General features: G+C 36.2%; 1 protein-coding gene and 1 long non-coding RNA gene across 2 annotated transcripts in view; both read right to left on the reverse strand.

Annotated features, from left to right (window-relative positions):
* The window catches only part of EIF3E (eukaryotic translation initiation factor 3 subunit E), a 59,661-nt gene that overhangs the window by 42,746 nt on the left and 538 nt on the right, over positions 1 to 16,377 (reverse strand). The window contains exons 2-5 of the mRNA XM_032251779.1: positions 10,190 to 10,304; positions 8,362 to 8,479; positions 5,006 to 5,048; positions 3,541 to 3,645 (exon numbers count right to left, since the gene is read on the reverse strand). Of these exons, the coding sequence (XP_032107670.1) occupies positions 3,541 to 3,645; positions 5,006 to 5,048; positions 8,362 to 8,479; positions 10,190 to 10,304 (381 nt within the window). The remainder of the gene's footprint in view (positions 1 to 3,540; positions 3,646 to 5,005; positions 5,049 to 8,361; positions 8,480 to 10,189; positions 10,305 to 16,377) is intronic.
* On the reverse strand, positions 10,482 to 14,480 carry LOC116532565. The gene is made up of 2 exons (XR_004260907.1): positions 14,441 to 14,480; positions 10,482 to 13,335 (listed from the first exon to the last, which is right to left on the reverse strand). It is a non-coding gene; the product is annotated as an uncharacterized LOC116532565 (long non-coding RNA).

Here is a 16,377-nt window from a genome sequence, read left to right on the forward strand (position 1 = left end):
AATTTTGCATGTTCTTCACATGTACCCCAAAACCTAAAATGCAATAAAATAAATAAATGGGAAAAAAAAAAAAAGAAAAATATTTTTAAAAGAAAATACATTTTACATCCTGACGGAAGGAAAGATATAGCTCCAAAAATATGACAACAAATAGTCCTAGGAACTAAAGTGACTTTTATTTCAAGATGCTGCTGAATGAGGGAATGCGGTATATTTTGGAGCCAGATTAAAGGCCACAATGAGGGAAAATTTTAACAAAATAATAAGTAGTGCTAATAACTTTTAGAGCAAAAGTGTTCAACAATCCCCACCAAATCAGCTTCATCATTTTATTTCAATTAACACATTTCTTGGAGTATAAATCAAAGAAGTTTCATAACCAGTGTACCTAAACACTCCTCAATGTATTTTAAAATCCAAGTCTTTTTTTTTTTAAAGAAGGGCAGATTCTAGGGTCACACAGCTTTAATTTATACAACACTGACCTACAATAGGTCATTCAGAGAGTCAAATTCTAATCTCAGATCATAGTTACAATGGCTCTTTCATAGCTTATGTTTCCCTAAGCATAGATTTAAAAGAATAATCAACCACCAGAAAAGTATTTAGAAATAAAAAAAGGCCACTGCAAAAAATTAAATTAATTAACTAAGGTAAAACACTGACATTTTTCATCACAAATCCAAACAAGATTTTTAGATTTGCTATTAAACAAAACTTCAGACAAATACATAGATCTTATGGTACTGGCTATCCAAATCAAAAGAAAAAGATAAGTAACATAATCTATTCTTTTAAACTTCGCTCTGTTAGTCTGCCAATATGCCAGTAAGAAGCAACAAACTCACACCTAATGCAAATGTTTTGTGGCACAAGATGGGACAAAAATTTTAAAATGAATTGAACGTAACTTCTAAGAATTTCAAATAACTATATGTTGACTGCTCTTGATGTAAAATATATTAACTTAGTGTTTATATCATAGTGTTCAATCACTTCATTAAAATCATTTGAGTTCCAGTATAAAATTTGTTAGGGGCAATGCAAGAGCTTAAAACTAACCCCCCAGTTTTTTTTAAGATAGGGAATTATCTTGTATCCTCTTAAAGAAGTAAACAAAAATTCACCAAACTTTTAAGTACAAACCTGTCAGTTGCAGAAATTTTCAGACCAATTATAAAACCATACTACATAAATATAATGATACTATCAACACTAGAATGTGTTATATGTGTTAGAATGAAAGCTTTTTGTAACAGTGTAGCAAGTTTTTTAATCCTCAAAAGGTTCATGTGTACTGCTCTGGCTAAACTCCATGTCATTACAGTTGGCTCTTCATACCAATCTGCTTTCAAGGGTGGATATGCTAGAAGAGTTTCAATATCTGGATTTCCAGCAGTTACCTTAAGTTTCCATGTCTTAGCAAAATGGCACATTCACTCATTGGCCAGCAACAATAAATTTACTGTGCTGGAACTCTAACATGACACTAAATCTTCATTCTCAAAATTCACTCCCAGCATTAACAAATGATATAAATAACCAAGTCTTTTCACGTACCTGTAATCATACCAGGCTTCTGATTTTACAATCCTGGTTTAAGCTGTTTACATTTCCAAAGTAATCAACTTTTGCTCTCCTAAATCCCTTGTGATATTCAAAGTAAAACTGATGGAATTTTTTGATAAGTTACTACAAGTTTAGCATCACTGATTACCTTCAATGCACTTGCAAGTGAACCACAGCTAATCTGTAAATTAAGAATTCGTCTACAAATGGGAGCAAGAGAAAAAGTTGTTTTTCTTAAGCGAAGTTGGAAATAAACATAAAATCTTTTTCTTTATTGGTTGGTGGAGTTTCAAAAAGTGAAGTTGTCTATGCAATTTAAATGTAGAAATTACCTGAATCAGTAATACTAACCTCTCCCTCCCCCTAAAATGAAAATTTAATTTCCTAGAAAATAACCACAGACAGCAGCCATAAGACTTTATTTTGTGACATGCGGAGCTATAAGTGAAGAAAAAAGCACCAGAAAATAACGGTAAAAACAAACAAACTCTTCCAAGGTTAGAAGACAAAAAGTCTCTGTTTTATCATCTTTTTCCAACTTCTATGATTAACTAGAGAAATCTTAGACAGGCAGTGTGCAGTGGCTCACACCTGTAAATCCCAAAGCATTGAAAGGCTGAGGAGGGAGAATCACTTCAGGCCAGGAGTTTGAGACCAGCCTGTGCAACATAGCAAGACTCCATCTCAGAAAAAAAAAAATTGAAAGTTAACCATGCGTGGTGATGCATACTTGTAGCCCTAGCTACTCAGGAGACAACAGAATCTCTTGAGCACAGGAGTTCAACACTGTAGCACTTTAACCTGAGTAAGAGCAAGAGCCTGTCTCAAAAAAAAAAAAAAATTAAGATTTTCAGTACCTACCTAATAGTCAAAGGTGAGTAACAAATTACAATTTCTCAAATGAGAGGCCAGTTAATACAAGAATGTTTTGATAACTCTAGAAGGCACCTAATACACTTTCCTAAACAGAAGACTTCTAGAATAAGAAAGAAGTACATCAATTTGAAGGCCTGATTTTTATTTATTTTATTTCAATTATTTTTTGAGATGGAATCTCACTCTGTCACCCAAGCTAGAGTGCAGTGGCACCATCTCAGCTCACTGCAACCTCTACCTCCCGGGTTCAAGTGATTCTCCTGCCTCAGCCTCCCAAGTAGCTGGGATTATAGGCACATGCCACATGTTTGGCTAATTTTTGTATTTTAAGTAGAGACAGGTTTTCGCGATTGGCCAGGCTTAACTCCTGACGTCAGGTGATACACTGCCTTGGCCTCCCAAAATGCTGGGGTTACAGGCATGAGCCACCGTGCCTGGCCAAGGCCTAATTTCTAATCTGGCTTCACACAACTCTGCTTCTCTAACAAAAGCACTAAATCTAGAAGCCTGTCAAATATAAGGTAACATGATACTTTATAGGTAATAGTACCATTTAAACTCATCTACACCTCATGTAAGGAAGAAACCATTGATCTTTATATTCTAATAGCTGAAGGCAGACATAACTGGAAAAAAGCTATTACTAAGGCAAAAAATATTTCACACACCCTTAGGATTCCACAGTTGTTTAGAACAAGTTCAAGGAATATCTATATACCACAAAGTATTAAATCAGGAATAATGGATTTACTCATCAATATTAATTAAGCACCTACAACGTGCCATTTGCTGTGCTGTATAATAATAAATCCAATACATGATAAGATACTGCTAATGCTAAAAACCATAAAACTATACCAAAAACAACAAATTTGTGGTTACTACTTTAGATTTCAAGGACAAGTTAAATCAACCTCCAAATTTTGAGGCCCTGAAACAAGGTTTCTGGTTTCTGTTTTTGAGTGGGAAGGTTTTACTTTTTTCTCTTTTGCCAATGACTGTTGAAAACTTAATGAACAGACCCAAATCTATAGACATGTTTTGAAGAACCAAGGAATCCTACAAAAGACAAAAAAATCAAGTACTTATACTTACCAACACTCTAAAAAAATAAAGATATTCTGCTGCTCCTGAGTAATTCCCACATTCATATTGGAATTTTGCATATCTGTAGAGCGTATCTAAATATTCCTGCCTAAACTAAAAAGAAAAAAAAAGATTAAGTTCTCTTTGTTAGAGTTTTAAAATTCCATTACAATTCATAAGTCTTTGAGGTCAAAACTGTGGATGCTGAATGCACCAATTTCTAATGTGTATTTTACGAATCAAACATATCCCCGATTATGGTATTTATTTTTGATGGCAGCTTTTGGGAGACTATTCTAAAGTGACCCCTGGAGTTATTTAAGGAAGTAAACTAATGGGAGTTGGGGTACAGGAGGTGGTTTTGGGATGAAACTATTCCACCTCAGATCATCAAGGCATCAGTTGGACTCTCAAAAGGAGGGCGCAACCTAGATGAATTGCATGTGCAGCTCACAGTAGGGTTTTTGCTCCTACGAGAATTTAACGTCTCCGCTGATTTGACAGAAGCCAGAACTCAAGTAGTAATGCTTGCTCACTTGCTCATCTGCTCTGTAGCCTTCTGGTACTAGTCCATGACCTGAGGGTTGGGGACCCCTTAAATAATTAATTATATGCAAACATTCATGTTTTGAGTTAACACAAAGGAAATGAGATTGAGAGAAATCTCAATTAGGAAAGCTTATGACATTTCTTTATTTGTGAATTTGGGGATTTATAAAGACCTTGATAATTTCAAAGGCTATTGTGTTCCACAAAGCAGCCAAAGTATTACTTAATTTTTTTTTTTTTTTTTTTGGGGGGCGGACTTTTTCGCTCTTGTTACCCAGGCTGGAGTGCAATGGCGCGATCTCGGCTCACTGCAACCTCCGCCTCCTGGGTTCAGGTAATTCTCCTGCCTCAGCTTCCTGAGTTGCTGGGATTACAGGCATGCGCCACCATGCCCAGCTAATGTTTTGTATTTTTTGTAGAGACGAGGTTTCACCGTGTTGACCAGGATGGTCTCGATCTCTTGACCTCGTGATCCACCCGCCTCGGCCTCCCAGTGCTGGGATTACAGGCTTGAGCCACCGCGCCCAGCCAGTATTACTTAATTTTATTGCTTAAAGCATTTTTAATTCAAATTTAATTCTGTCTGCCTTACTTGTTAATCCATAAGAAAAAGCATCCTGTGCCCTATGATACTTAGCTTGCTGTTGACACGAATATAAAATGTCAACAATTATTGCCAACTATTATAACTTGGAATAAATGAAAGCTGTGAGAATTTCGGTTATCTAAAGGTGAGCTGTTAACATATATTTTCCTATCAGCAACAATTTATAAAAATTGAAGTTTTAAAAACATAATGAGATATTATAATACATTAATCTGGAAATTATATTCGTAGGCCAAGCCATGAGCCTATCTGTACAAACCAGTCTTTAGTCAGCATTATTAAAACATGACAACATTGAAATATTTTTAAAACACTTACACCATGTTTGTCCGCCAGGTAGTCAAAGAGCATCCTACCATCCCTAAATAATAAAAAACAAAAATTACTGTATTTTAAAGGCCATAGAAAACAAAATAAGCATATCCAACTTCTAAGTCATTACCTACACAAAACCACCTTAAATAAATACTTAAATGCTTTAAGTAAGACTTCCAGAATAAAATAAGCAGGACATTATATGTTTTGAATATAAGTATACAAGGGGAACTACAAACTTTAAAAATCAAACTGACAAGATTAATAAATCATGCCTGACTGTCCACGGTGGCTCATGCCTATAATCCTAGCACTTTGGGAGGCCGAGGCGGGTGGATCACCTGAGGTCAGGAGGTCGAGATAAGCCTGGCCAAACATGGTGAAACCCCATCTCTACTAAAAATACAAAAATTAGCCGGACATGGTGGCAGGTGCCTATAATCCCAGCTAAGGGAGGCTGAAGCAGAAGAATCGCTTGAGCCTGGGAGATATAGGTTGCAATGAGCCAAGAAGGCACCACTGCAAACCAGCCTGAGTGACAGAGTGAGACTCTGTCTCAAAAATAAATAAATAAATAAATCACATCTGATACACATGACAGCTTTGCTACATACCCTATATAATCATTACATGTAACTAAGTGTGAAATTTAATATTTCTTAAATTAGCTTTGCATTATCTTAAGATGTCGACAGACTGGTAAAAAAGGCATCAAGGGACAGGTGATATATGGATATAGTTTTCCACCTTATGAGCATTTTCATTGTTATTGTTGTTTTTTGAGATGGAGTGTCACTCTGTCATCCAAGGATGGAGTGCAGTGGCGTGATCTTGACTCACTGCCACCTGCGCCTTCCAGGTTCATGCAATCCTCCTGCCTCAGCCTCCCAAATAGCTGGGATTATAAGCATGCACCACCATGCCTTCCAAAGTGCTGGGATTACAGGTGTGAGTCACTGCACCTGACTGCGTTTTCCAAAATGAAAACATTTTCTTATCCTTCTCACAAGAAGAAATATGCTGTAATGTGTCTTTGGAAGAACAATTTTACTTGATTTCATGGGGCAAAGATATGGCCCCATAAAAATTAATATACGTGTATTATAATAGTGAATATGAAATGTACATGAAATTCCAACATAAAATAATTTCAACAAAAACTGAATGTTTGCAGTGGATCACAGTGAATAACTTTGTATTGCAGTACTTTTACCACTCAGGTATAAGTCATTGTTCTCTGGCTGATTATTTCTGGGAAAAGTACAATACTATATGTTCAATGAAACTTAAAAAGGGGGAGTTGTCAGAAAAAGGTTTCTATGCTGAAAATAGGTAGTTTGTAAGTATAGTAAGATTACAAGTTTTTAACACATGATCTTTTCATCTATCTCAAATTCAGTGCCTCCTAAGCTACAAGATTCTCTTTTTCTACTAACTGGTGAACACATCTACATTCATCTTATTCATACTCTGATCCCATTACTTCCCAGTCTTTGAGTGACTAAACTACAGCATCCTAAATTCTCTGTTGTAGTCTAACATCTGGATTATTTCAGCTGTCCCTTGGTAATCACCTACATGTGACTTGAAGATGTAGAATTATTTAAAGGCATACAAGTAGTTTAGCATAATATATAGCTCTGCCTATGCATATAATGTGTGTATATATATCTCTGTGTGTGCGTGTGTGTGCGCATGTGTATATAGTCATCCCTTAGTATCCCCAGAGCATTAATTCCAAGACCTCGCCCACCCCCCACCCACCGGTATCCTCAAATACCAAAATCTGCAGGTGCTCAAGTCCCTTATGTAAAATAGCATAGTATTTATATGTAAACTATACACATCCTCCCATATACTTTAAATCATCGCTAGATTACTTATACCTAATGCAATGTAAGTATCATATTGTTGTTACTGGTTACACTATCGTTTTATTTGTATTATTCTTTATTGTTGTATTGTTATTTTGTAGGTGCTTTCCCTGAATATTTTTAATCTGCAATTGGTTGAATCCACAGATGCAGAACAGACAGCTGACTGCATTTGTATCTGCATATATATGTAGTATATGTCATAGTATAGTATAGTATGCCATCATATGGCACAGTAATTGTGTATTTGCTGATTTTCCAAAAATATCTGGTAACACCTTCTCAAATCACAAAGGAAAACTTAAGAGTCAATCTCTAAAAATTTGGTTTGAACACATAGAAATTAAGGATAAAATACGGCAAAATATTCAGCAATTCATCAAGCAGTTTACTGGTGGCTAGAATTTATCTCAAACGACATTATTCAATTTTAGTAGGAGATTTTATTTGTAAATGTTTCTAATAACCCAAAGGGTTTCCACCAGTAACATGTACTAAGTTAAGAATAAGTAGGCACATGCTTTCTTTGTAAATGAAACAGTAAGTCTGTTTCTAGCTAAAGGGAAGTTAGGAATAAAATAATCTTATCAGCTCAAAACTACACTCCTTGAGCCGGGAATGGAGCTTGGAAGGATACGAGAGAATGTAGCTGGTGATAAAGTGAGCTCACGTTTCTCCTATAAGGAGATACACATGTGCTCTAGGGCTTTAGGTATTGCTCAGGCACAGGATTTCTTTCTTTTTCCCCTCGAAATAATGTTTCATTACATCGCCTACTTTGGAATGCAGTGGTATGCTATCAACTAACTGCAACCTCCACCTCCTGGGCTCAAGTCATCCTCCCACCTCAGCCTCCCAAGAAATAAGTAGCTGAGACTATAAGCGCATCCCAATGCCTGGCTAATATTTTGTAGGTTTTATTATTTTGGTAGATACAGGGTTTCGCCACGTTGCCTAGGCTCGTCTCCAACTCCTAGGCTCAAGAGAACTACTTGCCTCCACCTCCCCAAGTGCTGAGATTATAGGCGTGAGCCATGATGCAGCGGCACAGGGTTTCTCAAGGGACATTTTGAGTTGGGTAATTCTTTGTTGGGGAGTAGCAGGAGGGGTGTTGTCCTATGCACTGTAGGATGTTTAACAGCATAACTGGCCTCTACTTACTGGGTGCCAAAAGCACCCCTCCAGTTATGGCAACCAAAAGTATCTCCAAACACTGCCAAATGTCCCCGGGAAGGGGAAAATAGGAGACGAAATTTCTGTAGCATAATCAGTATAGACAAGTGGTAAATAAGTTTTAAAAAAAGAAATTAGTCTTAATATTAATACGGGCCCCTACGAAATAAGGATAAGTAAAAATTTTAAAATGAATAAAGCACTCATTTAAACCATAAACTTTTACTATGGGATACTGGATAAAGTCTGAATTAACATTTGTATTAATCCAGAAAGGAGAATTTTTAGAATTCAAAATTAAGAAGAGTTTACCTGGTTGACTGCATTTGCCTTGTAGTTTCTGGATCTTCAAACATCTTCACAATTGGTTCTGTTTCTGCCTGAAGCTGTTTCAGTTGTGCAACAACTGTGGTTCTTTTCTCTCTCAATGCTAATTAAAAATGCAGAACAATACTACAATGATAAGCAATGTTAAGCTGTGTTTCATTACATCCGCCTACTTTGGAATGAGGTGGTATGGTATTGACTCACTGCAATCTCTGCCTCCCGGGCTCAAGCCATCAAGTAGCTGAGACTACAAGTGCACACCACCACGTCCAGCTACATTTTCTCATTCATGAGAATGTCTGGAAATTTTTCGATGCATTTAAACTATATATACATTTATTTACTCCCAATATATTCATATGGGGCTACTAACTCAGTAATGTCCCCAGATCCCTAATTTCTTCCTTCTAGTAATACAAAGGCACAAAAAGGAAAACGTAATCCTTTTCTGAATCCTTTTCTTACTCTTAAGGAAAACTGGAGAATATAATAATAATCTTTTAACTATAAATCCAGCTCTAAAATCTCTCCAACGAAATTCTATCATTCCTTTTTACTGTATTATGAAAAGGTAGAGAAAACTTGCACATAGCCAGCCCTAATAACATCTTAATGTTTTATTAAGAAACTAAGAAATAAGTTTCCGGCAGGGCACAGTGGTTCACACCTGTAATCCCAGCACTTTGTGGGGCTGACACCAACAGATATTAGGTCAGGAGTTTCAGACCAGCCTGGCCAATATGTTGAAAACTCGTCTCCACTAAAAATACAAAAATTAGCCAGGCATGGTGGTGCATGCCCATAATCCCAACTACTCAGCAGGCTGAGGCAAGAAAATCACTTGAACTCGGGAGGCAGAAGTTGCAGTGAGCAGAAATCGTGCTGTTGCACTCCAACCAGGGTGACAGTGCAAGACTCTGTCTCAAAAAAAAAAAAAAAGTTTCCTTTTTGTTTACTTCTCCACGACAAACTAAAATTAAAGAGCCACTGTTATTGCAGGGAACTCTAAGTCAAACAGGTGGATTATGTTTAATGTAATAATTTCTGCATTATATATTAAAAATATATTCTATAATAGTCTTTCTCAAACACAGGAGAAGATCTATGATCAAATTTTGAGAAATGTCAATTTAAACAGGGTATACCGTATTTCTCTACTGCCAGAGTTCCTGGAAGCTTTAAAACTGTAATATGCGTAGAAGAAATGACAAACTTATGGGACCACTTTTTTTTTGTTTTTTTAAGGAACATCTATTACCACAGAAAGCAAGGATTTGGAAAACACTGTACCACAGTAATTCTTCAACTTGAGTACTAGGCCTCACTTAACAGTTTTGATTAACTAGGTTCTGGTGTGTGGCCCAAAACCTGCATTTCTAACAAGCTCTCCCAGGTGAACTGTTGATGCTGGTCCTGGGGACCAATATTTGGAGAACAATGTCTACACTAGATACCTCAAATGAAAAAAAAGATCTCTAAGGGACACAATGCACTCACTGAAAATGTTAGCAACCAAAGAACTGAAATATTCTCAGATAACTGTAAGGAATGTGAGTCATAAGCACAATTCTGATGATATATACTATGACTGAAGGCATCTGATGACCATATTTTAAAGTAGTTCTACATCTTTCACAAGGAGAAAACAATATACTTTAGAAGACACGAAACCTTTATATAACCTCTCTCAAAGAACATTAACATTCAAATAATAATTAAACCTTTTGGCTAAAGCTCTTTCATAAATCATAAAACTTTAATACACACATCCTCAAGTCACAAGACAAGCTTCAGTTCTAATGACAAAACTTACCATGAGGAATATCATCAGAATAAAGGTTTTTGTAAACATCCATAGCAAAGTCTACCATGTTGGTATCACTAAGAAGGTCCAATTTACCTTGTAATAATTCCTTTTCATTATATATCTGCAAAAGAAGATAACTTTCTAATGAATATATTTAAGTTTCCCAAATAAACTGATTAATACTAAGATTAATTTACCTGGAAATATATTTCAAGAAATACTTTATAAAATACTATAAAATATTAATTACCCCCTCTGGCAGTAATAATGGCAAGCAATATAGCAAGTAACCAACCTGCAGGTGTAAAAATATTTTACTTACCTGAAAATTTTAAAATGAAGAGAATTACTATAGTCAGTCACCCCTACTTCTGATTTATACGTTCTTATTTTTTACGTGTCCCTACAAATCATCTCTTACCCTTTCTAGGCACGGTTATGTATAAATAAACAAAACCAACACCATCTCTTCTGTAAAGCACATATAGCTGTCACCTCTCCATAACCAGGTAATCAGGAATAAACTTATATGCTTCTCCATCCACATTGCTGAAACAAAACTGCACTCATTTTTTAAGGCAACTATGTTACATCAGGTTTTTGCTTTGCAAAGAGTCCAGGAAACAGAATTTAACCTACAGTACAGGGAGCAAATAGATAAATACAGAAACTCACATAAACCTAAAGTGTACTGACTAACATGTAAGGATTCTACACAATATTCAGGGACAGAAATGCTTCAGCAAAAGAAAAGATTTCTGTACTGAATTTAATTTTGCAAGGAAAGAAAAATCCAGGAAAATGCCACAATACTTCACTGCCTGCAAGAAGTAAAGATGAAAGTGGTCAAATAGTATTTAGCCATGAGAGCAAAACCGAACCTTCCAAATTACATGCAGAGCTCCTACAAATTGAGTAAGACATGACAGATCATCCAATTGAAATGACTAAAAGGCACTTCACAAAAGAAGACAACCAAATGGGCAATAAACACATGAAAAGATTCTCAACTTCATTAAGCACAAAGGAAGTGAAGATTAAAAATTGCAACAAAAATTTTTAAAATCCTGACAATACCAGTGTTGGTATAGATGTAGACTACCTGGAACATATGCTCTTCTGGCAGGAATACAACACAATCACTTTGTAAGATTTTTATCTCCCAAAGCAAAACATACTTTTTGATCCAGCAATTCTGTTCCAAAGCACCCAAAAGAAATGGGTGCATATATTCAAAGTGCACTTCCAAAAATGTATACAGGAGCACTATTTGTAATAGCCACGTCTATCAATGTTAAAATGAGAAAACTACAGCATACTAACAATAGTTTAACATTTGGCTATTTTCACCAAAAAAATCAATGAACTACTACTGCTATCCTAAAAACATGACTCACAGACAATGCTGAGTGAAGGAAGTCATACAAAGCAGTACATGGTGGTAAATGCTTAATTCCATCTACATAAAAATCAAAAACACACAAAATGAATCATCAGACTAGAGCTTACCTTTAAGGGATGTGAGTAGTGACTAACAAGTCAGAAGGAAAGTTTAAGGATGTCTGCAATGTTTTATTTATTAATCTGAGTGGTGGTCACAAAAATGTATTCACTATTCATTTTGGAAAAATATATATATATCATTGACCAGTACATTTATATTTGTGTACTTGTATGAATGAATGTTGTATCTGATAAAAAATTTACCTGAAAAATCTTAACTTCTCATCAGTTAGCCCTATGGAAACCTTAATGAAAAATAAAAACATTATTTTCCTAGCATGCTACCTCTCCTCACCACTCCAGTAATTTACCACATCTCTCTCCACAGTAGATACAATAGCCTTGCTCCTCTGCCATCAGATGTTACTGGCCTGTTCGGAAATCTACACCTGCCTCTCAATTCTGCCTTATAGGCAGAACGCAAACACTTTAGACTGTGTATCAAGAAGCAACAATTGAAAATACTACATAAGTACTCACATGAAAAAGGAAAATCAAATTTCCACAATTTTTTAAAATTTTGAAACAAAAATAGTAACAGTAAAAATTTTTGTAATACAGGTCTACTAATAAGAATAGAATGCTTTTTCAGGAAAAAACATTTCACTTAATTTGGGTATAAAGTCAATATTCTATAACTAATGTTTGCAAATATTCCTCTGTTAAAAACTATTCTTATCCCCAAAACCACAAAAAAAAAGGCTGCTATCTGATTCCCAGGCTATAGTTTGCTGATCCCTGGTCTATCAACCTCTTGAAAACATACTACGTTTTAACAGATTAATAATCTGGTTTTTTTTTTTGCCATCTCTTCCTCTGCTGTCATTCTACACAAACATAATGCCACATTGATGACTCTTTAAAAGCTCGAGCCCTAAAATTCCTTTATTCCACAAATTATAACAACTTTCAAGTATCTCATCTGCAAGAATACCAACTTAAACTGACAACCCTTCCAGCATTACCATTAAAATCTTCATCATCCTCGGACTTTCTGCTCTTTCCAATTTCTGTATAACACCCTTTTGATGTCACTTTCTACCTTAATTTGGATATTATTTTTAGCTATTTCAAAGATTTTCCCTTTAGCTCTATCATTGATTCTCTCAAACTATTTTCTCCAACTATATAAAATTTAGTTAATAACTAACTATAAAAAAGAAAGTCATCTACTCTCTAGGTTCTGGCTAAGGAAGACTAGAAAATGTTTCAAAATTAGGCAATAATGTTATTTGATCACATCTGTGCTTCTCTAAATGACATTTCTGTATAAGCCTACCCCTAAATATTTCTGTACTACTCCCATAGCCTTCTACCACTCCCCGCCCTGAGAATGACCATCATTATTAGCTCTATAAGGTATGATTCCAATCTCAGTTGGACCCTCCACACTTATCAAATCCTTGTATTTTTCTTTGATCAGTTTCTTAGTGACCATTTTCAGTCTTTACCTTACTCATCAAAACCCTCACTGTCTCCCTCGCTCATCTCATACCAATATAAAACGGCCTAATCTTCCAAAAATAAAAACCATTTAGGGCCAGGGTGGTACCTCACACCTGTAATCCTAGCACTTTTATAGGCCAAGTGAGCAGATTACTTGAGTTGAGGATTTCAAGACAAGCCTGGGCAACATGGCAAAACCCCATCTCTACAAAAAAATACAAAAAAAAGTAAGCCAGGAGTGGTGGCACACACCTGCAGTCCAAGCTACTTGGAGGGCTGAAGTGGGAGAATCACTTGAGCCCAGGAAGTCAGGGCTGCAGTAAGCTAAGATTGTTGCCACTGCACTCCAGTCTGGGTGACAAAGTAAGACCCTGTCTCAAAAAAGAAAACATTTAGGAGTACTCACTCTATCCCAGAAGAGCAAAGTGCTTTACACGAATTATCTCAGATAATTTTTCTAACCCCATGAAATGGTGGTAGTATTAGCATCTTATTCATGAGAAAAGGTTAAGAAGGTAAAAGATTCTGCTCTGACAGCACAGAGGTATTAAATGACAGAGCCACGATTCTAATCCAGGGTCCAATTCAGAGCCCAAGGGTCCTAGATATTTCACTATCTGGTCTTCTGCCTCACATGAAAGTAAAGGACAGTGAGACATAAACATGTATTCATGCAATCCTTGATTAAAAAGTATAAAAAGCCTTTATGCCAGACTCCATTTTATGGGCTGAGAGCACAACGAAGCTTCCACTATCATGAGGCTTATATTCTCCAACGTACTACAAATAGATGAAATTGTTTTTCTCTTGGTGCAAAATAGCCCTTCCTTATCAATGAGCTACGTGTTCCAAGACACTCCAGGGGATGCCTGAAACAGCAGATAGCCCCAATCCTATATTTACTTTTTTTTTTTTAAATACATACAATTAAAACTTTTACACGCACAATTTAAAACTTACAAACTGCTTATTTCTGGAATTCTCCATATAATATTTTTGAACCGTAATTAACTGAAACTGCAGAAATTGAAACTGCTAAGGGGATGTGGAAGGGCTGCTGTATCCTCACATAGTAGGATCACTGATTCTATCCTAACCATCTAGCCTTCAAGACTCAAAACCTCACCTCCTCAAAGTCCTTTTTGCTCACTGAAGACAACAGAATTTCCATTTTGATAGCGCTCTACTAGTACCTCTCCGACATTTATTACTTTTGCCTTATATCAAAAACATTCAGCCAGGCCAAGGCAGGTGGATCAGGAGGTCAGGAGTTCGAGACCCAGCCTGACCAACATGGTGAAAATCCACCTCTACTAAAAATACAAAAATTAGCAAGGCATAGTGGTGGGCACCTGTAATCCCAGCTACTCGGGAGGCTGAGGCAGGAGAATCGCTGCAGTGAGCCAAGATCATGCCATTGCACTCCGGCCTGGCAACAGAGTGAGACTCCATCTCAAAAACAAAACAAAAATTCAACTCTAAAGGATAGGTAAGCTTTTTCAGTGGTGAGATGTCTGGGTTTTATCTTGGCTTTCTCATAATTATCTGGCCCTATACAAGTAACCCCTGAATAACAAGGGTTTGAACCACACAGGTCCATTTATATAATTTTTTTGCAATAAAAGTTACACAAAGTATGCCTGTCTTTCCTGACTTCCCTTCCACTTCCTCTACTTCTTTCACCTCTGCTACCCCTGAAACAGCAAGACCAACTCCTCCTTTTCCTCCTCCTCAGCCTACTCAATATGAAGCCAATTAAGACCCCTATGATGATGTACTTCCACTTATTAAACAGTAAATGTATTTTCTCTTCCTTATGATTTAAGAACATTTTATCTAGCTTACTTTATTGTAAGAATACAGTATATAGTACATACAAAACAGGACTGTTTATGTTCTCAGTAAGCCTTCCAGTCAACATTAGTGCAGCAGTAAAGTTTTGGGGGAGTCAAAAGTTATACACGCATTTTTGACTGCAGGAGGTCAGCGTTCTTATTCCCTGTATTGTCCAAGAGTCAAATGGACTTATTAATTGGTAAGTAAATACTCCAGCACCTGTCTTCCTCCTGGTGTATGACAGCTGTCTTACAAGTAGGCAGGTATTGGGCAGTTTTTCCCACTGATTCTCAACTGCCTGCAGTTAATAGTATTCGTCTAGCCCTATGAAAATCTAATTTACATTTACATATTCCTCCTTTTCTTCTGTCTGCCATAAAAAAATGAAAGTATAAAGAACACAACAATATATAACGTTCAGCTACTTCAGAAGTACTTCTACAAGTAGCTGGTAAAGACTTTTGAAATGTGGCACTTTTACTAGATCTTTTGTCCTCACTTTTCCAGAAAGAAAACAATGCAGACGGGAATGTTTTACTCCAGGTCTAAAATACAAAAAGAAGAATCAAAGCAAAAACATATCTTTTCAAGATTAAGTTTTACATGACAAGACATTCTTGGACATTTACTGAAAATGATCTTAGCAGTTTCCTATCATCAATAATTTTAGAGTTGTCTATGTTTGGAAAAGGTTTATATGAATGTGAGGATTATACCTGTCTAATGAGCCACAACCACCTGGAAGCTGGTTTTGTAGGACGTTGTTGTATTGCTTTTTGTTTTTTGCTACACAAAATCCACTCCCCAAATCAGGAGTGCCCTAAGTAGACTTACATTGTGATCTGCTTCCAGAAAAAGAATTCACTTATTTTTCTGGTCGAAATCCGAATTCCTTCATTACAGGAAAGTACTTTACTATAATTATTAAAATCCATCAAATTCCCAATAAACTAAAGATATAACTAAGCTCAATTTTCTTTTAGTCCCAACTTTCAAGTCCAATAAAACTTTTAGGACTGAGTGGGATAAGCTTTAAAATGAAGTTCCAGAACTTCACATTTATTCACGATAGCTTGAGTAGGTCATTGAACATTAACGACCATTCAAATCACTTTAAGTCAGTACAACACACACACTGGAAAACACATTTAAAGATTATGGGGGTTTTTTGGGAGGTGGTGCGGGGAAGCGCCGTACCCATCTGACAAAATGTGCTGTTCTAGAAAGTCTTACTTATCAAAAGACAAGGAAAACTCAATGCAAAGAACTCAAAAAGTCATGGAAATTAAAGCTCTACTTATTTTAAATGTAAAAGAATCACTCCAAACGACTAGACATGCACAGAACCACAGCCAAGCCACGGCTTCCCACAGTTCCCTAAAGAAAAATCAAAAGCTCTAACAGCACTC

This window comes from Sapajus apella, unplaced genomic scaffold (genome assembly GCF_009761245.1).
Source record: "Sapajus apella isolate SASKATOON/1434 unplaced genomic scaffold, GSC_monkey_1.0 scaffold3, whole genome shotgun sequence".
NCBI classification, from domain to species: Eukaryota; Metazoa; Chordata; class Mammalia; order Primates; family Cebidae; genus Sapajus; species Sapajus apella.